Below are 27,887 nucleotides of genomic sequence, written 5' to 3'. Positions count from 1 at the left end.
GTGAGCAATCACATATACTGTTTATGCACTTTGCTCATTCATGAGATCTGCGAAAGCAAACCACACATCTCTTATAATAGTAAATAAATCTTAGCTGCAGACTGAGGCAGACAGAAAAAACATCTCCTGGCAAATGAAGCTTAACTGAGTTAAAGTCGCGCTTACTGTTAAAACACTGGAAAAGACATGCACTGTCCTGAATGATGACTAGTACCATTCACATATTCAAATCTTCCTTTTTCATAGCGGTAAAGTGACTACATCCTGTACACATCCTGAAGGGAAGTAAAGCAAGTGGATATCAGAAATTGTTATTAAATATATATTGTCTTTTGGGCATGAATTAAATAGAGTATGGATAGTGGAACTGCCTTCCTTTGGTGTAGGTACTGGAATCTGTTAGTCTACAATAGAAAAATTGTATAGAAGTCCAAGGCTGCCAATTCTGAAATAAAATTGTTTAACTTTTAAAGAAGAAATAGCACTTCCTTCCCCATATAAATGAATGGTTGAATTTATTAGCAGAAAAACAGTTGCATTTTGTCATCTGGCATTATTAAGTAATTGCTACTTGTAGGCAAAGTGGCCGCTGTTCAACATAAGTAACACAGGCTAGCTTTGATTAAATTTATCGACACCTTTCCACTGTTTGAGTAACTGGCTAAAGTTGCCTTCTCTGCATTTCAGTAGTAAGTTTGTTTACCTAAAGTGTTGATTGACAGTGGTCTGGGTGCAAATTATACATGGACATGCAAAAAAATGCTCCTCCACAGAAACACAAAATTATCCACTTTTAAAACTCATTTGGTGAAAAATTGTGTTGTTGGATAAATACTTTTTGCATTTAATTTGATTATATGTATCAACTCATATCAAGGTCACACATTTAAAAAAATGTAATATGTGACCAAAGATAAAAATCTTTGACTTTGATTGATTGATTGTTTCAGGATGTTCTCTGTGGTTTAGTAAATAATAAACGCCCAACAAAAGATTCAGTGTCATTTTGCTATCACTGTGTGATGAACAGTCATAACAAAAAGACAAAAGAGATGGAGGCGAGCGGCCTTGAACTCTTCTGACTTTACAGAGAGAAGCAACAGAAATGAAAATAAAACTGCTTGTACGGTTGGTCCTCAGTTATAGAGCCAACAACAACAATTGCAAAAATTAACAACCATTAAAAGTACCAAAAGTAAGTATAATAATAAGAAAGAAGAATTATTATTATTACTATTATTAAATTAAATGTAAATATCTTTTTTGTTCTTCACCTATGTGCTTGGTTATACAAAATCTATCAATCTAACATCAGTTCAAAGATTTGAACTGATGTTGTCTTGCAGTCATTGTCTTTGCATAATGCCAAATTACTTATAGGTTCAGGTCTTCACATTAAAATTTTGGCTAGCGCTCCCTCCAAGGCACTTCTATATACCAGTTTTCTTCTCTCTGCCACTTCTAATTTGGTTGATATGGATTTCCTGATTATGTCTCCTTTGAATACTGAGATTCAAAATCAAAACCTCAAAACCTTAAATACAAAAACACAGAAACTAGATCTCCCACTTTCATTCTTTTGGCCAACACATTTTCTAACAGTTCCCTTGTATAAATTACCAGATGTCTTAATAAATTAGTTTGCCATTTTGAGTAGGAATGTTGAAGCTATGACTGTATTTCACACTGCTTGGAAGCCATGTTATCTTAGCTTGACCACTGTAATCTAAGATATTTTTGAAGAGCCGAGCCATGTAGAAACCAGTTAGGCCACTCCCCTGTCAGAGCAGCAATAAAAGACCTCACTTGAACTAAAATGAACGTGGTAGCATGAGGACGAGCTAGCAAAAAATGTAAACACATATCGTGAGTTGAAGAATTTGAACTACTTTAAATTTAAGGCCTCTAAACTTAAATTCTGTAGGTGGTAATACAGAGACTTTTCATTGCTAAAAAGGCTTTTGTTATGTCCTATATCACTTTGGTAGAAAATGAGTTTGCTTTGTAAATATGTACGCAAGCATAATGTGTTCAGTGGTTAAGTTGCTGGTGATATATCCCAATGTGGGCTTGATAAAAAGCCTGTAAAATATAGGTCATATTTGCACGATACATTTCAATTATAGCGGAGAAAAACCCAACAGGGATGGAGCAACTGGTCCAGTAGTTTAGATTATTCTAAAATGTATTTTACATGCTATTAGGTTTACTGGCTACTCTACATTGTCCCTAGGTGTGAGTGTTTATGAGTGTGTGTGTGTGTGTGTGTGTGTGTGGTTGTCTTGTCTTTGTGTGTCAGCCCTGCCATTGACCGGTGGCTGGTGCAGCTACTATTATACATGGAAACGTATAAAAGATAAGTAGAAATAAGGCAGTGCCGCCTACTGCATTATCTCCGGTCTTCCCCGAGAGGATGGCCCTGGCCTTGGCCTTGGTGAGAGGGAAGTATTTCAGATAGGCCTCGTACAGATGCCGGGACAGAGCCCTCAGATCTGCTGCCTCAGGGTGCATGTGCTCCATGTCAGATGAGAACTCAGCCAGCAGTTTCTCCTTCTCCGCCTGGGGCATCCGGCCAAAACGAATGGCTGGGAAAGGAAACAGACAAATACAAACACACATTAGCGCACAAATAGACACACACAGATACAGGCCAGCAGTCAAATACAGTATGTCAGAGCACAGAAAGAAACATATTTTAAGCCTAATCATAAGGGTAATCATATAGAGAAACACAGACAAACAGGCATACACGTACATACAGGCCCATGCCAGTAACAGTTTCAAGGCAGACAACCAAACAGCTTTTCCGGTTATGGTGGTTCATAGTGAGCAACAATTCAAATCATTTTTATTTCTGAACACAAATGCAAATTAGGGCATTTGATGTAAAGACAGCAATGAGGTTTAGTCCCATGACAACTAGCTGCAACTATTAGATGATTAAACTTGGCAACAGCACATAACAAGTGTTCTACTTCTGGTTTAATGAGGCATGTCTCATGAAGCAATTACAAAATGTAGTTCACTCAAATAATGTGCTTACGTATTTTTATTACTGATGATCATTGCAAAACCTGAAAAACTATCTCATACATTTTAGTACCAGGTCTCTTGTCCCCTCCATGTTTATGTCCACCTTTTCCTGCAGATCATATTTCACTGTGTGCATTATTCACATGGCAATGTGCTTCAATAAGGTATAATTTTCATCTACATTTTGTGAAATGCGGTGAAAATGCTCTTTGTAATCTTGCTGAACTTTGATGCTGAGTTACAAAACGGTTAAACCCTCTTTTTACTGTTAGCGGAAGCCATTAATTATTCCTTTATTCATACCTGTGTCCTGTCTTTACTGCAGCATGTGTGATTGTGTAATACTGACTGTGTGACTGATGCACACCTTAAGCAAATCAATATGAACTAAAATGGCCCTTCCACCAGCTGGCAACGAGCCTGCAGCAGTGACACAGCAGGCTGGAGAAATCAGTTGAGGTCTATGTACTCTGATCTGTCAATCATTAATTAAATAAAAACCCACACAAAGCTGTGCCTCGTGAAATAGCTTTAAAATGATATGAGGGGAGGACATGGTAGGGAGGCAGACAGAGAGGTGAAGCTACAAGAACGAAGAAAATGACAAATTTATGTATTTATTTATTTACAGCATGCTCACTTGAGATAAAAGAGTTCAACGTCATGAGTAACAACAATCACAATTCAAAGTCTTAGTAAAAGGCAGAGAATGGACTTCTTAAAGGTGCAATATGCAGTTTGGGTTGATTGCTTGATCATTCCCAGGCCGTCAAATCCCATTGCTATGCATTAATGAACATGGTCCACCAACCCAAAAATGGGCAAAATCACCACCTTAAAGATGAGCACATACTGTACGGATCGCTGCCTCGTTTTAACACAGGTCTGTGTACATATGCAAGTCGACTGGAAGTCCATTAATTCCTTTAGTAACCTAAGTGATCTCGGATGTGTTTGTAAAACTCCTGCTCTTTTTTTTTTCTAGGTATGGAATTTGCCTCAAGTACGCTGAAAAATTTTAACTTTTGTGGTGGATGTTGGACAAACTGTATGCAGTGTGTGCCACAGGATTTTTGACTATTCTCACGCTCAAATTCTGTAACTGTATAATTAGAAGCAATCCAGTTGAATGGCATAGTTAGCTAACATTGATAGCCTGCTTTAGAGTGTATGCATGGTGGTTCATATGTCTGTTATCAAAATATTCACAAACTGGCTCCACACCTGGCAGGCCAGCCTCCTCACTTATTTGTTGGCATGTGTTATACACCAAAAGACTGCATGGTGAAAACAGAAGACTATCTTCTCTCCCAGATCTGATATGAAATCTCTATCCAGCCGTTAAAAAAATGCATTTCCCTCCGTTCAGCACTACTCTGTATATTATCGCCATGGCCTAGAACATTCCTAACAACTGAACAAAAAGGGAGTGTCCATGGCACGTACACAACTTTGTGCCTCATTCAACAATGCAATACATCTTCAAGATGTGACAACACCCGGAGACACAACTTAAACCTGTCAGTGCTGACACAATGATGACATTTCATAAATATCAGAAATCTCAGTTAATGCCTACTATGGAGAAAACAACTGAGTGTCTGTTATAGAGGTAGGAGATACAGATTACATGTTCATACCACGTGTAGTGGGGGTTGGAGACCTGGTGTACCCACGCAGGTATTTCCAGTTGCTGGTCTGATTACACCCCAGGTCATACATATGCAAAATTAACACAATACCTGTTGCCAAATTTGCATCTTGGTTTTGACCAGTCAAATTGCTGCCTCAACCAATAGTAAGATGTGTGTGGCCGACCCTTCAACACATCACACTAGCATATTTGTAAATAGATTTTCAGCAAATAGAAACTGTGATACACTGTTTTGTGCATGATGTACCGATGTCAGGCCCATCCGTGACTTCCTTCTTCAGTGCAGTGCAGAGTGGGAAGCGGTTTTGTTGGGAACAAGACAAATGAGAGTTTCATGCTGAAGCTGTTCAAAGCTATGCTGAGACTCACCATGATTCCTGCTGATACTGTCCTTCTATAAATGTCTATAAATGTAAACTATATCTTACTATTTAAAGGTTAACAAAAACTTCTAACAAAATGCAGCTTGTGAATCCAAACAGCAACATAAGTAGAAGCAGCAGAAAACTACATTTGGACTGACTGACTGGCCCACAGGCGGCTGAGCGTGGGAGGTGTTGAAAACTTTGCAGTATTCAGTGTAGTTCTACCCTGACTTGACATTTTTGATTTGTGTCTGTCACCACCAGAGGTAAGTATTTTGGCCCGTATTAAAGACTTTTTAGAAATATTTGTTTCTCCTATGTTACCAACGCTAGCTTTACATATGCAGGTGAGCAAAGAAAAAACAGTGATTAATGTGGCTTACTTTCACCTTGATAGTAGCACAAGTACTGAAGAGTTTTAGCAAAGATCTGAACACAGTTACTACCTTATGCTTTCAATTCTGACAGTAAGAGCTCTGGAAGGCAAGGAGGGCCTTTAAGCTATCTTTCAGCCACAGAGTACTGGGAAATGAAGCATGACCCAGGGGTACACACCACAGAGGAAGCAAATGGCAACATATAAGGCAGTGGTATAGAACGCTGCATAGAACACCAACACACCTCAAAGACCAAATTGGCAGCAGTGTGGTGAAGATGTTTGTGCTGTTCTCAACAGAAACAGAACACTTGGTCAATAAGAACACGTTTCCTGGTCTTTCAATCTGCGTCTGCTTACTTATAGTAGGAATGAAAATGAGAACACCTAAATGTACAGAGGCTTCAACACCTGCCTTTTAAGCTTCTCATGGCCTATCTGTAAATACATGCATAGCTCTACTAAAAATGAATCAAGCATGTCATGCATGTGTACAAGTGTATGCTGATTGTTCTAAAAAGTGCACGGGACAGTATCCCCATCTTACCGTTGTGAGACATGCCAACATTGAGGCACTTCTGGAAGCGACAGTATTGGCATTTGTTACGGGACTTCTTGTGAATGCGACAGTGAAGATCACAGTGATCGTACACCAACTTTAACCTGATTGTGCGCCTGAAGAAACCCTACAAAGAAAGACAGAAAGAAAAGGAGAGACAGTTACTTTAGATATTGTCATTATTTTAATCTAAGTATTTAGTGTGATGATTGAAAGACTATTTCTGTTGCCAAGGACCATAAAAGACAAAGTAAGGAGAGTAAAGTACATATCTTTTTTCTTTCTTCTTTGGTCGTCTTTTCCTAGTACTGTATGACCATTACAAATAGTTAAGGCCAGACAAGAGCAGGTGGGACAGAAAAGAGAAAAGATGAAGTGACCATTGTTTCTGATCTAAAGATCCACTCTTCCTTGAAAAGCATAAAAATCCTTTTATTTTTTACATTTTTACTTTGGTATTCTTCACATGACTTTGTCGTTATCGGAGTATCTCCACGCAGCATCTATTGACTGATGACTGATTCAGATATCTGGCTCCTTCTTATTTGTGAGGAAATCAGTGATACTGCGTGAATTGTTGATAGACTGGGTGAAATTGTGCTTTGATAAAGTCAACCTTAGGACCAAGGGGCCATAAGACTTGTGCTTATCTCAGCCATTAACTTTGCAGCGTGGTCAAACTCCCATAGCTCACTCCTACGCACAGTCACAGCTTTTTTGACAGATGTGGTGGTTGACTATGCTGACTAAGAAAGCTAATGGGAAGATGAATTAAATGGAGAAATACAGACACACACAACAAAACACCAGAGGGCTGTATGCTTTAAAAGGAGAACTGTAATTAAGTTTCATTTTTGTTGTATTTTTGCGAAGCAACCAATCCAAATCTGCACTTCACATGAGTGCTGGTGTTTGGCATCAGGAATGCTCCTGTGATCTGCAGATGTTCCCTTTTTTTTTAAATTGTTGGTTATTTAAAGAAGGAGGAAGCTAAAAGGGGTCAAGACTCCGCCTCAATAAAGAATGTTTTCTGTTTTAAAACAATTAAGTGTTTGCCTGCTTGGCTGACCCCCTCTTCTGGTAAGTCTCCCCTGAGACATAAGCAGAACAATGACTACTGTACCTTACCTTCATTCAGCCTCTGAAGGTACAGTATGACTTAAACTAAGTGGACAGAAAAACAGAAACCGTTGTACCCTGTAGTAAATCTGAAACAACAGCCCTGACAGCGTCAGAGAGCAAGGCTGTAGATCGTGTTTTTCATACTGCTTTTGTTCTGGGGGCACTAGGTTGTCAGAATATTAAAAATACCTTTCAACATAATGTACTAAATTAAAATACCACCAGAATCACCTAATGATAAACAATGAAAGAAGCAATCTTAGCGGAACATTTTAAAACAGAAGGCATGTGATACTATGTATTTTTCTTATTGTCTTAGTCTGTGTCTCAATTCCGACTTCCCTGTCCTGTCTGTGGCTCCGAGTGCTATAAAGGTTTATTTCTGCTAAACAAGGAAATCTTCTTGTCACAATTATACACTTTCATTTTTAAAGCAAGCTAAAAAGGCTGCACACTGTAGTTCTAGGAAAATCAAACGAGCGTAAAATGTGTATTAAGTAGTTTGTTCGGGGCTTCGTTTAGTCACAGACTCGGTCTGTTAAGTCTTTATGGCAGCACGTTGGTGTACGTGGAGAAGAACCACAATAAACCAATATGTACATGTTGGTTATACAGAATCATGTCACCCAGTGTGTGACCCTGAGGGTCACACTGATGTATCTTTGACGGAGGAAGAAGTTACATCAGACTTTGGCTACAAATGTTGTGCTAATGTACTTCTTGTACAAGGCCTAATGTATTGCATTGAGTTACATCATGCAGGTGTTCCTATTTTTGGTCAAACTGCATGCCATGGTTTCCTTTTTCTTTGATGGTATAAAGGTGAAGGTTTTAAAATACAACAGAAAATGCTGACTATTTCAGTCTTACAAATCTACAGGTGGTTGTACCCTTAAACAACATTTAGTAAAAATCCTCTAACTTTAAGTTATATAGTAGACATCTTTTAATTCTAACTTAAAATCTAAATTACTAAATTTACCATTTTCCTTTAAACGTCTCGGGTTAGGCTAAGGATGAGCTTTTCTTCCGCTACAGAGACTTGCTGAGGGCGAAAACACACTGCGTCTATACTGATTAACAATAAATTCAGACCTGTGGAAAAAATACATACATGATACTGCTGCTGTTTCTGAAAACTCATCTCACACGTCTTTGGAGGACAACATTACAATTTATAGCCCCTATTCTTATCATGTCTCAATATTTCAAAGAAAATGGAAATATGTGTGAAACTTCACCCACACTATATTAGTTATTTATACTCCATAGTGAGACACAAACAAACAGAGTTTAAGGGGCTGGCTGTAGAAGCACAAGCCTACGATGAGCCCTTGCAGAGTGGAAAATGTATGGGGCTTGTGGTTAAAGTGACAGACATCAAAAAGATGAAAGAAATGCACACTTCTCTCCATGCAATGTAGAATTATTTATTCCACCAACATGTTTCGCTGTAGAGTGAAACACGGTGACAGAAAGGAAGACTGGCAGAGAAGAAACAAAAAAGTAGAAATGATTCGCACCAGAAATCGCTACACCCATTACCATTTCCTGACATGACTCTGAGGTGGTACGACTGTCATTTGTTTTTCTACTTGATCTGGGGCATTTCTTTTTGAAAGGAGTAATTATTTCATTATTCATTACTCTGTACTGCAATTTAAGCCATAATATGCTTCTCTTGGGTGAACAGAAGTCAGAATTTCTCAAAAAATGATTTTGTCCAAGTAAATCCTTTTGAAAACTGACGATGACAGCAGAGCCCTTATTAGCTGTAAAATGCCTTTTATCTAGTGGTTGGCTGGGTGAATACCCAGGAAGTCTGTGGCTATCAGCTACATCTGGTATCTGGTATACATGTAATGAATAAGTAAATCTTTAAAAACAGGACAACTGTTTAGTTTGATTCAATGATTATTGAAAATGTGTCTTCATCTTTGTTGATAAGGGATTTTTCATTTGATATATCAAGTCATAATGCCAGAGTCCAGGCTTATGATTGCAAGGATTTGCTGTTTTTCTTTATTCTTAAGGAAAGCAAACTGAACATCTTTGGGTTTTGAACTGTTGGTCACCTTGATTAACTGAGAAATTTAGAATGGAGAGATTTGTTAGTTGCTCATCTGATGTAATCCAGCATTTTAATCACTCCAGTTTGCTTAAATACTCATGTCTTTCAGTCGTACCTTACAGCCCTCACAGGCATGGACGCCATAGTGAAACCCTGAGGCTTTGTCTCCACACACACGACACTCGATGTTTAGTGCTGCTGTCGGCATATCGTCCTGCAGCTTGGAGAACATGGGACTGTCAGAGAACTGTGGAGGTGACTCCGGTTCCAGCTTGATCAAGTCTGATAGAAAAAACACCAAGTAGGCAGACAGACAGGAAGCTAAATCTTTATTACATCGCCTCCCATACTCATTATCGGGTTTCACACTCTGATAGCTAAATTTGCTTTCTTTAAATGGGCAGTCTTTGATCTCTAACTGGCTGCAGTGAAATATTCTCATGTTTTCAGTACAAGTACAGTCTGTGCCCACTACAGGAGAATGTTGCTGCTAATCTTGGTGTGCACATAATCAGCATAAAGAAAACTGTTTCAGTTCTGGTTAACCCATTACACAGAAACTGGACTTACTGTTTGTGTCCAGCTCCGTCTTGTAGCTGTGCATGTTTGTGTAGTCCATGTTGGTGAAGTGTTCCTCGCTCTGCGGTGGACTGGGGTCACAGGCCACACTGGCAGGGGAGATGCAGGATCCAAGCGAGGGACTCATGGAGGACTGGAAGGAGGAGGAAGAGATGGAGGCGTAGTCTAACGTTGACAAATGTTTCATGTCGAGGGAATGGGAGCTGTCATCCAGCTCTGACAGGTCCACACTGTTCAGGCTGAAGCCGACAGGCCAGGCAAGGAGCTGCTGGGTGTCCACCATGTCTACTGTGGAGAGAGATGAAGCAGTGAAGAGACAGCTGGTGCAATATCCTTTGTTGATTCTTTGTGGCCTTGTTAAAAGAAAACAGCACTAAAGGAAATAGAGAGAGGAGGGCAGGAAGAAGAAAAACTGAAGAGACTGAGAGAGAAAGAGAGGATGAGCTAAAAAGAAATACAGAAACAGAGGAAGGGAGAAAGAAAAATATAAAAAAGGGAGAAAGAAAATATATAAAAAAGACGATGTGCTGTGTTGTACAAAATGCTAATAATTAAATACGTCCACTTCGAAAAGCCCAAACCATAAACAATGCACTCTCACACACACACACACACACACACACACTACGATGAGTACCTCCAGGCATACAACTCATTTTTTGCAGTCTGATAGCTAGTAAACAGGGAGGCAGATTGTGTCACAGGGAGTACAAGATGAACCCTGGCACCGAGGAAAGTCTCTTCTGCTCAAAACACCATCTTCTTCCGTTGCTGTTTGGGTGGCTGGCTGTGTGATTGCCCAACCAAAGCACCCAGAAAGCAGGGACTGTCTGAGCCTCAGTCTGTCTGAGGACAAGGATGAAAGACTCAAGAACGGACTGCACGTTCTGAGAGCTGAAATGCATTATTGATCGAACTGAGTTGGCACTGAAAAGTTTGAACTCCTAGGGAATTTGTTCTTATTTCTTGGAAAGTCTGTGTTTTGCACAGAATTACTAAAGGGTATGGCTGGTGATACTCTATAAAGAATCCAAACGGTGTGTTTGTTCTGCCAATACTGTCAGACTTCTCTACCTCGTCAGTGGCTGTCAGCTGCAAGCACAGTCATTTCTACTGAGGATGTAATTTTTTAAAAAACAAGTCACAAATGTTTAGATTGATCTTTTTAGAAAAAGAATGCTTTTCCAAAAAAGTCAGGCACCGTGTTTTCAGCAGACATTAATCACACAACTGTAAATAATTCATTTGTTGGGAACTATTTTTAGTCATGGATTTGTAGGACTAACATTTTTTTTTTTTTTTTTTTTACAGCGGCAGGACTGCATATGGGACTGACGGAAATCAGTGCCCGTGTACATTGTAATAAAGCAACATGTCAACCAGCGCAGTGGCGTGGCTCAGTGATATGTTTTTAATAGTCCTTGAACAACAATAGAACCCTATGGCACAAAGGAATAAACTGCATGAGACTCGGGCTAACAATACCTGTTATCAGTTCATTGCCAGTTTTGGTCTTATCCTCAAATTTGCTGACATCAAGGAAAATATAAGTGAATAAATTTACCTAACTAATGTATAAAAAAATGAACTTAATCAACATGCATCAACTGAGATCAGACATTGGAGGAGCAAAAATCTGATGAGATGGTCAAAGTCCACTCACCATTACTGCAGTCCACACAAAAACAAACTGCCAACAAAGTTGTACAATCAGGAGTAAGTTTGTATAAAGCTGATGAAGAAATATTCTATTTATGTGACTTTTCCAAGCTACAGACTCCACAGCTATTGCTTCTTGACAAACTACAGTCAAATAGAAAAGACCTCCCTATGGCTACGTTAATTTGCAAAGAATCACCAGAGTTATTCTTAAAGATATTACAATGTTTCATGTGTTTAAATTAAAATCATTGCATGCAAAATTTAAAGGCAGAATACTTTTTCTGTAGCAGGAAGGAAAGTGCTGATGTGTCTTTCTAAATATAAATACTGGAAACTTGGTTTTAGTTTTCCCACTATTCTTTCTGTTTTTTAAGAATACAGAAACCATTCTTCAATTCTGACCTCGATCTAAAATGAAGAAAAAGGACAAGACGAGCTAGCAATGGTTTATAAATAATCAATAGAGTAAAAGGTCTGTGCATTAAAACACCTGGCCTGCCAAACAACCTTTTGCAACCAACACAATTCTCAAAATAAATGTCCTCTAATCAACCTCAGGTGCCTGCTTTGGAAAGAAATGTAACAAAGAATGCGATGAATTATGCAACAGGACAACACTAAAATAGCAATACTCTGATGGCACAGTAGCACCAGGTATAGAAATGGCTTGAAATGGTTCCAAATTGCTTGGCAAAACATCCCCGTGGAGCAAACATCCGGCTTTCACAACTACTTATTGTTTCCTTTTTACTTGCTTGGACTGTGACAATGAAAATCAGCAGGGGATCCACTTAAAATTCACATTGACGCTGATATTGTTTCAGAACAAGAGAAAGAGGAATGTGTGTGTGTTTGTGTGTCCATAGGCTGTAGCTTCCAGTGTCTTGGAAGCTGCTGCAGGGGAAAATGCTGACTATTAATAACCATAGAAACCTGGTTATTTTTCCATTAGCTGGCTGGTTGCCAGCCAATCCAAACCTAAAATAGATGAAGCATTGGAGCAACTTGTGTCCAAGTTGGCATCAAGTCATTCCATGGAGATAGAAATCCAGTGGGAGAGAGATCTCAAGAGATGAGCAGTGAGAGAGATGAAGTGAAAGGGGTGACAGATATCAAGTCCCCAGATCACTTCAAGAAATCAAACTGCACCCTAGAGGCCTCAAGAAAAAAAAACTCTTATCTTAGGAAATTCATAATCTGTACTCAGCAGGCTATTCAACACAGCTCAGAAAGAGAAAAACCATGGTGGCTGCAGCCTGGCATTCAAAGTTGCAGTAGGACGTGTTATTTCATTATAATTTTGGTTGAAATAACTTATTTTGACCATTGCACTCACAGCATTTAATTACACGATACCTGTGTATCTGAGAGTGTCATCCCTTTTGTAATTTTTGTTTTATGAAAAGTGGACCCCATCTGAATGAAACAGCCAATCAGGATTAGCATGTAGCCAACCACAGCGATTTTATACAAACATGCCTCATCGTGGTTCTATACGTCGTACGTCATACATGTTTCCATTTGTTTCTGCCGCTTGTCTATGCAAGTGCTGTAGCAACTTGTGATAGGTGTTCAACTTTCACAGTTGTTTTGTACTTCTGAGTCAGATGTACGGTAATTAGCCAAGAAGAACAGGAAATGTATTTGCTAGTTAGTTACATCAGTGGACAAGCTTGACGCAAAATGCACATGTATTTTCAGTGCGTCATTTGATGGGAGGGGATTGGCAACATGACACGGGGCAGCTCAGAGAGAGACAGAGACAGATGAACATGCTCAAGTTGCCTAATAGTGCTTTAAACATGACACACGTGAAAACGGGTTTGTACTGTAGCTTCTCTGTTGAGAGTGTTCATGCACACACTGTTGTACAAATCTACTGAATTCAACATGCATGCATCTGTGAGTGAGCAAACAGCCTGTCAGACAATATAAAAGGTGACTTGTAAGATTTATGTAGTGTGTATTGTGTTTGTAAAGGTGTGTGTCTGTGTGTGTGTGACAGCACGTGCATGACCGTCCTGCCAGTGTCTACTGCCAGCTCTACATGTCAGAACTTGTCCTCCAGATGAGAGTACAGTGTGTAGGAGTACTTTCCATCAGCTATTGCCTCAGTCATGACATAATAACAAAAGACCAACGGCTAACTGGCAGGCAGGTCTGGCAAGCTACTGCACTGACAGGCTGGACAGACACTGTGTGCATGGGCCAGCACATACACATTCAAACTTGTCACGTAAAATCTGATAAGGATCTTTTAATGGAAAAAGACATTAAGTAAGAGAGAGTTAAGCAAAACTACAAACGAAGCTGGACCATAAAAATTATAACACAGCAATGTTAGCTTTAGGAGAATAATGTTGTTCTCTCAGTCCGAAAGCAGCAGTTCAGGAGAAAGAGTCGAAGCTGAGAGGTCACCAAGAAGAGAGATGTGAAATCTTTCCTTCAGGGACAAAGTTGCAAAACTAATGAAATGTTCAATTTCATATTTCTTCATACCAGCAACTATACGGTCCAAAATAGATACTGAAGCACAGGCTGGGGATCACAGTAGTGGGTAAAGTCCATTTTGTACCTTTGAATGTGGCCTTTTACGAATTTCCTGAATAAGTATTGTTTTAAATTCACTTTATTTGTAACGATCCAAAGAAATAAAACACTTAAGGAGCTCAACAAAAAAACTCAAAAAAAAAAAAAAAAGAAAAACTAAGAATGTAAAAAATCTCACTATGAATAAGCCATGCAGTGAGAAAATATCCAGTATAATCATCATGTTTTCTGAGGGTGTAGAAGCCTCCTCCACTCCTACACAGTAAGTCATTTAACAGTCAAACAAAGAAAATGTACAAGGTGAGGAGTAGTTTGGGAAAGGAGAGAAGTCAACTCAGAAGCCTGTTCGGTGTACTTCTGTGACAGACAAAAGGCAGAACCTGCCCTGCTGCATTCACAGGCATTAACACTCTTATCTTTTCTGTTTGAATAAAAACTATGTTCCCACTCCAAGGGCCAAAGCTACACCACTAAAGTCAAAGTAGACAATCATTTGATCAACAGCACTGTTGGAAACAACAGTTGGTTGATTTTTGGTATTTGAGCACATTTTGTAAATTTATTGCGTTTCTACATGGGAATTTTAAAATTTAGATAAAATTTATAAAGGAAAACAAGACATTTTGATGGCGAATACAGTAGTAGTTTATCATACATCACAAGTAAGTGAAATAAACCACAAGCAGGTGCAAATGTGTACCCTTGAGTTTTCTTGCTGTTGTGGCAGATTGTTTCCCCTCTAGATGAAGGCAAGTTTTTTTTTTGGTCTGTTTTTTTTTGTGTGTTTTTTTTTTTTGCACACTAAGCCATTTATATTCTGAAAGTTGTCCCGTGTATATGAATGTGTGTGTATGTGACAAGGAAACTGAGAGAGTGAGAGTATGAGTGCACAGAGCTATGACTTCCTGACCTCTTCATATAGAGAAGCATGTGGTTCAGTGTCAGTGACTAAAACAAAGATATGCCCGCCTGCATGTCTGCCTCAGTCCCCACAATTTCTTTGAAAAGATTCAGTGTGTTCAGGTTTTGCGTGGTTAGTCCTACAGGAGGAAACTGGGATGAAGCAGAAAGATCACATAATAATAATGTTGTCTTTTTTTCGTAAGTAGCTTTAATGAATTTATTTTTGAAGACACTCACGACACCGTTCTCACACACTCACACATGGACGTCACTTCACACTTAAAACTACAGTGTGTATAGCACTGTACATTCTCTGCTTCACTGTGATTGCAGCATTCATGGCAATAATAAAAAAAAAATGAATTGAGCATCAAACAAGCTGCATGTGGTGTAAAAGGTGAAAAAGCTGCCATCCTGTCTCACTCTTCAGGAAATTAGCACTCACTTTTTTTTTTTACCTTGGAGGTGTGAAGTCACTATGGGCAGATTTACCTGAAAGGGCCTTCCCCTTCTGCATCCTGATGTTCAAACAGGGGAACAATCTAAAACCATGTGCACACAAAGTGTCAGCCAGAGGTCTGGACTACCCTCTCGGCAGAAACGAGAGTCATCTCACGTCTGAAAACCCACTTGCTTGGTTGGTACTGAATTTGCTCATTACACTTCAAAGCTTGGCACAGTGGGAGGTTTAAAACCACAATCTGTGTCTGCTTGGCAAAGCTCTGACTAAAGCAACACTTAGACAACCTCTCTCTGATTTTTGCCTGATTTTTGTGCTTCAGCTCCAAAAGCTACGAAAATGGAGCACTGATACATATCAGGTAAACCTGAGGTCAAACATGAGCTTTTTAACTTTTTAAAAATGGCCATATGCGGGAGAACATGTGCTCTTCTGCATTTTAAAAAAACGTCACACACATTCACACACAGCTTTGGTTTTTTTTTACGTTTGAGGACACTCTTTAATCTTAGAATATCACCACTACCTGATGTGTAATTACAATTCAAACCTTGTGTCTTTATTTCTGAAGAGCACATGGTTCATATTGTTCAGACCGTCTGAACAATATGGAGAATGTGAAGCTTCATGTTTTCTTCAGCCTGTTCGGGGGGGAAAAAAACACAAATCCAGGCAAGCTAATGTGGTATTAAACTGTCTACGAGAGGGCACACTGTGTATCAGATAAAAGTGGTTGACTTGCAGTATCTCACTGATAAGCGTTGATGTCAGCTCGTTACAGACTAAAAGTATACATTGACTCGCAATACACCCTTTTTAACAGTACAAATTGCAGCTTTCTGACAGCCTACAGCTTCATGTCAGATGTGACAGTACACTGGTCTTTACATTCATTGTAGCTATCTGCAGCTCACATGTAGACAAACACACACACACACACTGATTCATATCCATACAGCATACAGGACAGTGCACTCACCCTGCTTCTCCCGTTTAATGTGCTGACTTCCAGCTCACTGACCAAGAACCAACTGACAGTGGTAGTGACAGTAGAGACTGGTGTGTGAGCGCGTGTGTGTGGTTGTGCCTTCCCTCAGGAAGTGATGACCGATAGAAAGGGAACTACATACACACAATTTCTCCCTGTGACAGAGTCTGGGCTCAGCAGAAGTTCAGACAGCTAACTATCATGTGGTCTGAGTGTGTGTGTGTGTGTGTGTGTGTGTTTGTGTGTATCTTTCACTCCTTCCTTCTTCATGTCTCTGCAATATTAAACAGTAGATACTTGTATATGTGTGACCTTGTGCTTGAAAATATTTCCCTGTATTTGTCTGTTGTGTGTGTGCGTGTGCGCACGCGTGTGTGCGTGTGCGCTTGTGTGTGTGTGCGCGTGTGTGTAGGGTGGTAGACATCAGATGCAGATGATTTCCTGTTGCTTCACTCTGACAGGCGACCTCATCATGCCTCTCTGGTTGCACTTCTCTCCCGCAGCTCAGCCACCCAGTGTCAGTGTGACACTGATGACGCACTATTTTCTGCCGGCTCATGCAATACCAACACAATACGATGCTGGTGCTCTGATTTAATTAAAGGGGACATCATTATGGATATTTTGTTACCAGACTACAAGATCTGTTATGGCTCACAAACTGGTGACACTGTGTTCATTGTTGTTCTTATTTTATCTGAGGGTGAACAGATTTCGGCAGTTTAGCAGACAACTGAATCTTTTTCTTTTTTCCTTCGGATATGGCAGATAGCGTAGTACAGTCTGTAATAAAGATGGGCAGGTCATTTAAAATTATTATATCGTACACAGTTTGTGTAATATGTTTTGTCCACATTCTATTGCTTTTAATTGACATCTTGTATGTTTTGTTGTCATTTTCAAGGGCTGACTGACCATCTGGACTGGGGACAACAGTTTATAAAATTACAAATCTCACTAACACCAACATATTTCAGTAATGTTGATCAAGGCACATTGGCCTTTTAAAATATGTAAAGAAATGGAGACACAGCATCCAGTAGAATTATTTGTCTCCTATAAATGGGCTACCAAATCAAATATGTATTAATGCTCACCCGTGTCATCAGAGTAGTAAGAGGGAAGTGGACAACGGGAAATTTCTGTCTACATCTGCATTTGTACATAAATTACGTGACTAAAGAGCGATGTACAAAGTGTTGCAAAGCAAAACATATGTAAAAAAAATAAAAGTGAGACAATTGTCAAGGAAATAAAGGCAGAAGAGACAGACTGACATAACAATTCAGAGAGTTTCAGCTTGTCTGCTGACATCAATCATTCACTCACCACTGTGTTATTTTACCCAAAGAGGCAAAGGTTGGACAGGAAGGGTCAAGTGATCTCACATTAGCTTGACAGTAGCTTTCACTACTGCACTCTCATACCACAAGTGCGCAATGGGACAATAACAATCCTAGCAGCAATGAAAAGTCAATTAGAAAGAATGCTGAACAGCATGTTTTCCAAGAGAGAACCATCAGTTCTTTGAAAGATTAAAACCAACGAAAACATTTGATGATGTTAAGATGAAGCAACTGGTCAGATGAGATGACTGCTGACATATCTTATCTCAGTGTTCATGAAAGTGAATGTGACCACAAGCTGGTCATCCAAAATAATTTCTTGCTTTGTGGCCATTTTGAGGCCATGCAAATGTTGAAACCCAAAGGCCCACACAAAATAGCTTCTCACCGCATGCAACAGTTTGAAAAATATACAGTAGAGTAGGCTGAAAAATAAACCTCAGGTACAAGTTGAAAGCGTATCTGAAAAACCTCAGGAGACAAACTATGAAAAATGACTCATCAAATCATATAATTCAGTTGCCTTGCCATCTGTCAATAGAATTCAGTGTTTCTGTACATCAAGGTATGTCATTTTTATGTATTTTAAAACTAATCATGTAGCAGAGAGAATCCATCATCCACTTAACCATAATATGAGCTGGACTCCAAAAAAAGCAACACAACACCAAGTGACAAGAGACAAGAACTGGTTTTAATAAGTCACAGTGGGCAAAGAACAAGAACACTCAATGTCTCTTGTGTCTAAATTGAGTTCCAACAAACAAGCTGAACCCTTTCTTCAGTGTCTTCACACTGAAAGATTCAAAAGTGGGGCACTGTGGCTGTTGGCTGGTAGTCACTAACCTGTTGCTGCCAAAGAGCCAGAGGAAATGTGAAGCCAGAGCACTGACAACTTGGTAAAGCTGGGGATATGTGCTTTTCTTAGCCTTTTTTCTCCCTTCAGGCTTACATGGAAAAATACCACTCTTGTATGTGCATGAGGTATGTGGCTAGAGCCATGCGCTGCAGTTAGCTTAGCATAACAGCTAACAGCAAAAACACACCCACCAGCACTTTTTATTCAGTTATTATTATTCAGTTCAATTCAATTCAATTCAGTTTATTTACATAGTGGCAATTCACAACAAAAGTTATCTCATGACGCTTTCCAATAGGCTAAACTGTTAAATTTTGTAATACAGAGAACCCAACATTCCCCTTTGAGCAAGCACTTGGCGACAGCGGTGAGGAAAAACTGCCTTTTGGAGGGCAGAAACCTCGGAGCAGACCCTTGGTGGGCGGTCATCTGCTTTGACTGGTTGGGTTTGTATTTGTCTCTTTATTAAACCATGATGAAGTGATTTATAATATAACAATAACCCTCTCACTCACAGATCATCATGCTACTTTGCAGATTGCTTGCCATTTTTGGACAGTTTTCTTTTCATTATTTCTACTGGTTGAATATGTGACATCAATGTGTCAGGGCCAGCCACAACCTTGAGTATTAAACAATAGTCTGAATAAAAATGAATGAATTAGGAAAACAAAAAAGGCCACACGCTGTATGATTTTATGTCCCAAATGTCAACGTATAAACAGATTGGGTTGGACTTGTTCAATCATTGCACCAAAGTCATCAGCATCTGTGTCCCTGCTCTGAGTTAGTAAAAACAAAACAAAACAAATGTTTTAGCTGTAACATACTCACACAAATGAATCAGTGTATAAACAAAAGAGGCTAATCTAACTCTTTAATCTGTCAACCCAGCCTTTCATCTTTGTCACATAATATAATCATCCATTGTGATGGAAAGGCTGTTCTTGCCAGATTTACACACACACACACACACACACAATGATGTTCAGGATATGTTCTACATTGCTGTCAGATTCATAATGTGACTGGGATGTGAGGTGGGCTTTGTATTATTATCGGACAACACGGTGACAGAAGTCCAGCGAACAGCACTCTGGGGGATTGTACATAAATATATTGAACCCTGTCATGCAAGGGTATGCATTTAAAGAAACACACACAAACACACTTAATGCTACATGTATATACATGTACTCAAGCACACTGAAACTCAAACACTCACAATATAAACTCATGGGCATGAGTTGTATGAGCATGTTAGTTAGTATACATACACACATATGTACACATATACATGCAAACAGAGAGACTGACAAAAGAAGAGAGAGAGAGAGACCCCTAAGGTGCAGTATGTATACAAATGTGTGTGTGTGTGTACTATAGGCTGCTCTCTGGGAATCATCAGTTTGAACAATCTTCTGAGGACATGAACTTTTCCCTAATTCCTTTAAATAGTTATGAGTTAATGGTTGATGAGTCTCTTGAGCCTCAAGAGGTTCCTCACTAGATAAGGGGAAGGAACGTTGTATGCTGTCAAGGCCTTGCGCGAAACCCCCACACACACACACATATCAAGGAATCAAGGAATCAAGGAACTTTATTGTCATACCAGCTCACATTCACATGTTGGTACGAAATTAGGACTCAGGTTCCGGGAGCAGTAAGTAGAATAAAAGAATATAAAAATATGTAAATATAAAGTATGAGGTAAACAAACAGTTGAATAAAACAGAAATATAAGCTAAATAAAAAAATAGAATGTAAAAAGATATAAGATAAGATATAATAAGCTAAACAATTAAATAAAGAAGCCGGTTTTAGCATATAGCAGCATAAATATGCATGTGCAAGTGTGTGCAAGTATGAGGTAGTCCAGAAAGTAGTCCAGAAAGTAGTCCGTAATATTGATATATATTAATATATATGTGTTGATATATATCAATATATATGTATGCCATGCTGTCACGCTGAAAGACATGTCTGAGAACATGTATGTACAGCCTTAACAAAGCCCAGTTCTGGACGGTCCTTCCAATTATGACAGGAGAACCAAATTAAAAACAATCTGTCTTCGTCTCTCTCTGACAGGTGCTGAAGTGTAACTGAGAAGGAGGGTGACAGAGAGAAGTGGACGTAGAGATGAACAACTTTCACTTATGATGAAGTCACATGTATGTTTTATATATATATGTAATCACTTTTCACGAGTGTGTGAGAAACACTGAGTTGTGTGAGAAAGATTTATAGCTAAACTTGTGTTTTGACAGTGAGACGGAGTGAAGGGAAGGCAATATGGTAGGAAGAGGGAGAGGTACAATGTGGGAAGGGTCATGCCCTGTTCCTCGAAGTGGAGAGGAAAAGACAGGAGTGTACTGCCTTCAGCCGCTGTTTAGCTGGACAATAACAAATCAACACATGACGTGACTGTCATTCACAGAGCGTACTGTAAACCCGTGTGCAGGAAATTAGAACTGCTTGTGAGAAAGAAAGGTTCATTGAAGGTCTGACATGAGCAAAGTGTCAGAGTTGGCTCAACAATTAACCATTTGCTAACATCCTCCCTGTGATTGTGTATGTCAGCTAAGCAGCCACACAGGGTAACAGCTGGAACCAACATTGTCCTGACAAGAACAATGCTGTTTCTTTATTTCCTTTACTTCAACATAGATGATCAGCAGGTGCAGATGTAAACTTTGGGACATGCAGCAAAAAGAAAGAGGAAAAGCTATTGACAGTCTTTGTTCATCTTTCATTTCCTTGATCCTTTGGTATTTAACTACTATAAGCTAATTTTAAACTGAGGGGGCAGATGACTTACATTCCACATCATCTTTACCTAGACCCAAACTAGTGATGTCTCAAGCTGTGCTTGTCCACATAAAGTCTGAGTCAGTCCCCAGTTCCCCCCCCGAGACCAACGGGAGCTGACCAGAGGAGCTGCTGTTTTCTCCCACATCTTTCTAAATGGGAAATTGGAGCAAAGGTTGCTAGATATCCCTACTGTCTGTTGAATAATATCTATGTTAAAGTGCATTGGCAAGGAACACTCTTCATATTAATGTTTGTGTCGGTTGATATGTGTCTCTATGACTCTGTGTGCAGGGGTCATTTACCAAATGGGCAACTGCCTTAGACCACTTTACCGCATGTCAGTTATTTTATGGTAATTCAGTTAACTGCAAATTTATTCAGGAGGACTCAACACTAATGTACAATAAAGGCTGAAATTATTTGGTCCTTAACCCGGGTCCTGCCATATTAATGGATGCTGCCTTACTATGAAAAGAATAATCCTGGATTATTGGAATTTGTTATTCAGAATTATTTTCAGTTATGACATATCATACTCAAAAAAGTAATTGCTGTGATCTGAAAACAGGGTGACAATGCGACAGCAAAGTCTGACAGGACAACAATTCAACTGGTTGGGCAATCACACAGATTAGCCAGATTATCTAAGACAATTTATTGGGAAACCAAAAATAATTGTACCCTTAATAATCCATCACTGTCCAGGAAAATAGTTCATATGCACAACTAAAGTAAGTTGGACCAAATAGTCGGCCTGGAAATTGTGAAGGATGTCTAACATCAGTTTAATCAGGAAGACTATCTTCATGCTACTCATTCACATTTCTCTATGTCAATGTTCGCCCACTTCCATTGTAATCAGATGACTCTGGGTGTGTATTCTTTCAGTCTCACCATCCAGATTTTCCCAAACTTTGCGTCTATTCTCCTCTCTGCTGCTGTCAGTTGTTGTGACCCTCCACCACCCCATTCACTTGCCTCAAAGAGTACAGAACACATACAGCAATGTAACTCATTCTAAATCAAAACCTGATTTCACTTAATGCACTTTACAGTCATATATAATGCATCCTTACTTATAAGTTTACGATCTATCTATACTTTTGAGCCCACTGATATGTCCATCATCTGTAACTCTCTGGTCTCTTTCTGTCTCTCTGCACACATTTATGAATACACTGAACTGGGTTGAATACATGAACAGGTCTGAATATAAAAGACTAGGACTTGCTTAACTTCTCCAGTGGGTCTGAAATCATATATGGAAAAATACAAAAATACACTATAAGCACACAACACTGACAGAAAGACAAGGTCATAAAGTGACTTTAAAAGGGAAGCTGTAGGGCAAAAATGGTGAGCTGTCAAGTTTCATTACGAGTCATTAATAACATCATTAAGCACATCATGTTTACTTAGGAAAGTAGTTTTTAAAAACCTTACTGCAATTTGAGTATAATTAGCTGATTGGCTTGATCACTGATCAGTCACCATTAGTAATCAATGCACATATTATTAAACCACTGACCAAACCAATAACTAACAGCAATCAACATCAGACATATAATCCACAGATAAATTGCATTTCCACACAAACTTTACATTTTGGATTTTGTTGCCTCAACTCTGATGGTCAGCTACTTTACTTTGTAAAGACGGAAATTTTAAAAAGTTGGGATACAAAAGCACAAGAAAACATCTTCATCAACTTCACAACATATGTGCTGCAAGCTCTCACAACAAAATGATCACTGTGTGTTTTAGGTCAGATTATTTGAACTGGCAGGCTGATAAAAAGCAAAAGGTGAAGGCTAGGTTGATGGCAGATATCTTCAACGATATCTGAACCACAACATCACAATGTAAAAAAATAAGCAGAAAAAAACTTTTTAGATCATTTTCCTGCAACACTGATGAGTGGCTTACTTACAACAGCGTTATGAGTCACAAAGAAAAAAAACCCCAGAAAGTTCAACAAAGATAGAGAGAGTTCAGTTTTAGGGTGTGAGACAATGTTAGAGAAACAGATGAAGTTGATAATGTGTGGACATGGCCCACCAGCCATCATGTTTGCATGTTTGTATTAAAAGGAGTTTTCTCACACACACACAGACTGCATTTAAAGACGGGATATCTACTTAACCTTCCAATAGTTTCCAACATTGTTCAAACCAAGAGAAATTTGCAGTTTTACTCAAGGTGTGTCTTGGTTGCCTGTTGCTGTAACTTCCAGGACAGAGGAGGAAGGAAGTCCTAAAACACCTTAACACAACATGAATAAAACCTTAAAACATTACCTGGTCCATGAACACCTGCCTGAGTCACGTCGGATAGCTTTTCATCAGCAACTGTAGTTTTTGAAGACAACAAATCCCATAATCCAACGCTACCTACCTATTTATTGAGATACCCCTAGCAAGCAACAGAAACTATAGTGTGTGTTTAGTACAAAGTGTGACAAGGTGAGAGCTGAAACCTTTGCTGAAAGCTTTGATGTTGCCCTGCATGAGTCACTTCTTGGATGGAAGATGTTTTTGTGATTGAAACATTTTCTTGCCACAACATCTTGTCATTTTTGAGAGAGAGAAAAAATGAACATGTGTTACGGTAACAAGTGATGAGGTGATTCATTTTGAAAAATATAGGCCGTGATGGCAATACACAAAAAAAGAAAAAAAAAAGAAAACCTCATGAAGCATAGTCAACTTTAAAATCAAACTAATTTACATGTTACCCACAAACCTAGCTAAAATGTTAAGGTAGACTTAGATCACCATGTTCAGCTAACTCACCTTTCAGTCTGATCCTGTTTAATTACAATATAATTAGCACATAAATCACAAGAGTTGATTGTTTTTGTCAGCAAACAACCTGCAAGGTGCCCAACTTTGTTGGATGTCAGAATAAATCGAATTCTGCAGAAAAAATGTTGCTGTCAGTGGTAAATGGTGAAATGACCAGCCGTGAGGTTAATATTTCACCTTATTTAAAAACCAAATTGGTGACCTAAAGGCTAAACTGTGCAAACATCATCTGATGTACTGTGCAACATCATCTGATAAAACTGAATCCAAGGTGGTCTTTTTGAAAACATTCATAATAATAACAAGAAAAGCTTAATTATGGCAAACACATCAGGATGTCAGTGGTGTAGAAGCAAAAGAGAGCAGCTATCTTTGGGCTGAAGGCGTGTCACTCTCTTTTTATCTGTACATTCGTACGGGCACAAATGCGCAGCTGAAGATCTTCCTTCCTTTCATGCAGTGATTATGTTTAGCCCGTACACATGGTTTCATGTCTAACTTTTTAAAGCCACTGCAAACAATTTCTCAGAAGACTGGAAACGGTTGCTTCCAGTATTTTTAAATGTATTTTCAAAATCCAAGAAGTGAAGGTGTCTTTAAAACCTGAAATTGGTCTTTATACCAACTCAAACTAAGCTTTGTGAGAAGGATGTGGTCTGCAGCGACTTGTACACTTTGGGCCATGTGAGGGACAACATAAACATGGTATCTTAAACACACCTTTCATTTATGACAACAGAGCAAAGTCCAAATCGTTCATTCACACTCACACACGCGCACACACACTGCTCTTAAGAAATTAATTATATAACTTGATAAGGAAAAATTCACTGACTGGCGTTCTAACAACACACTCAGTCAGGCAGTCAAACTTACAGCAGCTCATGCAGAGATTACAGGTCACGCAACATATGAGTTTCCCTGTGACTGAGATTTCAATCAGGTATATCTAAATCCATTTATGCAGTAGACACAACTTTCTATATTGATACATACAAGAGCCAACAATGAAAACAAAAACTGCCAAAAAATGAACATTTCAAATAAAAATACATAAGAAAATAAATATGCCCGGCGCAGCATAAAGTCAAAATGAACTTGACAGTTAAACAGACTACTTTCAGTTGTGAAAGGGATATCATGACATTAATCCAGATGGCCAGTTTTAACTAAGTAAGAAATGACCTTTTAAAACTTCTCCAAAACAGAGATTATTTCTCAACCACAAATATATCTTAAGTTCTCCTACATTAAAATAGCCATGGTACATCTGCGGGGTCATTTTAACCTTTAATAAACTTTAAACCCGTGATAACACCTAAACATTCATACAGTGGCATCAGTTTGACGTGTAATGTCCCTCTTTTTTTAACACTATGGTATTATCTGTAGTGTATTCAAATTTTTAGGAAGTGTCAACAAAGAGTTGATTTGCTCTCTATGACTCTTTTTTGTCACTTATTTTCAACAATTTGATTGGCTTTTAAGAGATTAGGTAAGAGCTCATCTAACTTTCAGTAAAAGACAACTACTTACCTGCTGTTTATCCTTTGGTCAAATTTTATGTTGTTTTTTTTTTTATTATTTGTTTCTATTTTTTACAGTGTTGTTTCACAGGCTTTATTATCACGAAGTATGAAGACAACGTAATGGCACAACTCTCAGAGATGTTTTGGTGCATTTTAGCTCATTTACTATCAGTGTTGTTGGTAATAATTTTCTATCAATCTTCAATCTTCGAGGTTACAACTGGTTTTAGGCACTGTCAATAAACTATTATAAAAAGAACTTGCTGAAACTTTAAATGAACTTAAAATAGATAATTTATCACAGTGAACTTTGTATTAAGATTTATTACCGTGACACTTGTCACTGTGATAGATTATCGCTTTCAAGCAATTTTAAAAGCAATGCTAACGGATATACATCTCTCGCACAAATTTAGAATCTCTGTAAAATATTTTTTAAATAGCATAGTACAATCACTAGAAACTAAAAGCTGTCTGGGTGGTAGAGAACATACTTTAAATGTTCTGCAATAATGCCTGCATCAAAAACACTTTTAGTGTCAAAGAACATATGTATAAATTTGAACTGTCCCATCAGACCTACAATCAAGCAGAGTTAAAAATGCTTATGTTGCTCTAAATATGTAAAGACATTTCATTTAGAATAACAAAAATAATTCTCTGTAAATTTTCCCTGGTTGCTCACCATCATATCAATCACTGACACGAAGATCATGCAAACTAACTCACAAAATCTTAATCTGACAATCTGTAAGTGCGATTATTACATCATAATAAAACAACATTAGACCAGTTCACACTGGCTACCGCAGAGCCACACAGCCAACCCTCAAAGAGAAGTCGGCGTGTCGGCCCCTGAGCTTGTGTCCACATTATTGCTGAGTCACAACCACAATTTTCTACTCAGTTCAAAAACACAGAACTGCCTGAATGTTGTGCAATATGTAAACATTCCTCACATGACAGAGAAGATGAAGACGTGACAGAATATACAGAACCGACATACAGTTTTGTTTATTCACACAGGTGTACGTTCCTTTATAATGGAGTTACACATAAAAATGACTCCGCATATTGAACTTAGAGTGAGACTTGTACTCACCCAAGGAGCTGTGTCTACTCTGATCGTTAAAATCTCTGCCAGGTGTTTGCATGTCAAACTCACTTTCACACTGTGGCCAGCAGACGCTTTGGACCAACACCTTACTGTGTGCCACTTGTTAGTCAGGTGACTGCCCGTCCTCACCCCACCCCACCCCACCTTCCCGTTACCCTCGCCATCAGCACTCCCGTCACCTACGCCACTGGCAATATGTCACTGGCAATATCTCTCCCAAAGGTGTGCACCTTAGTAAGATATTACATCCAGCACCCATAGTGCACGTAAAAACAAGGAGGGAATGGACAGATAATTCAAGAGTATTTTTTCAGACTGAAAGGCACTGTTTCAAAAACTTTGAATTCGCATGCTTTATTTTTCACAAAACGTGCAGGGTTATTTATCTACTGCAGATTTTAAAATCCTGTATTTAAAACAGCAGTCACGGTGTTGACGGATTAAATGACTGAAACGCGGTGGTTTCTAAGCGCGTTATCGATCAACCAGCAGCCACAACAGTCAGCGCTCACAGCACACTGGAAACCGAGCGGAAGGTGACTGACCTGTTCAGTGTTTTGAAGCGCACAGCAGACCGAGGCCACTTGCTTTTTGAGGTTGGGTCGTCTTCTTCGGGTGATCAAATGTACGAGTCAGCCTTAGAGTCAGCCGTGGTGTTCTGTCGCTTCCACAGAGGAGCGCAGTTGTGAAAATGGTCCGGTCTGGAGGTTTCTGATCATGTTGCTGCTGCTGCTGCTGCCGCCTGTCTCTCCTCCCTCCCCTCAACACAACCGTCCTGAGGACACACGCAGAGGCATCAAATTACCCATTAGCTACAGCTGTGACTTCATTTGAACACCGACTTAAAAATAAATTTGAATAAAAGATTAATTTAGAAAGACGTCTTTGCTGTCGTTTGTGTTGTTTGGTTGGTTTAGTGTTAAACACAAAATATTGATTTAAGTCAAACTGACTAAAGGAATAGTTCAACATTACAAAGCATTAAGATAGCAGTAGCTAAAATCAGTATAATAATAATAATTTATATGTGCCTTTCTCAAAACTCGAGGATGCTTTACAAAGATGAAACAAATAAGACAAAGATGAAACAAATACA

At 38.9% G+C, this 27,887-nt stretch overlaps 1 protein-coding gene across 1 annotated transcript in view; it reads right to left on the bottom strand.

Annotated features, from left to right (window-relative positions):
• Positions 1–26,928, bottom strand: part of pparg (peroxisome proliferator-activated receptor gamma) — a 30,260-nt gene extending 3,332 nt beyond the window's left edge. The window contains exons 1-5 of the mRNA XM_046383318.1: positions 26,777–26,928; positions 9,751–10,047; positions 9,296–9,462; positions 5,976–6,114; positions 2,386–2,585 (exon numbers count right to left, since the gene is read on the bottom strand). Coding sequence (XP_046239274.1) covers positions 2,386–2,585; positions 5,976–6,114; positions 9,296–9,462; positions 9,751–10,047; positions 26,777–26,828 — 855 coding nt within the window. The 5' untranslated portion in view covers positions 26,829–26,928. The remainder of the gene's footprint in view (positions 1–2,385; positions 2,586–5,975; positions 6,115–9,295; positions 9,463–9,750; positions 10,048–26,776) is intronic.
• Positions 26,929–27,887: the final 959 nt, after the last annotated feature.

Source organism: Scatophagus argus, chromosome 3 (assembly GCF_020382885.2).
Source record: "Scatophagus argus isolate fScaArg1 chromosome 3, fScaArg1.pri, whole genome shotgun sequence".
Taxonomy (NCBI): Eukaryota; Metazoa; Chordata; class Actinopteri; family Scatophagidae; genus Scatophagus; species Scatophagus argus.
Note: the sequence above shows the minus strand (reverse complement) of the source record. Positions and strands in the feature narration are given on the sequence as shown.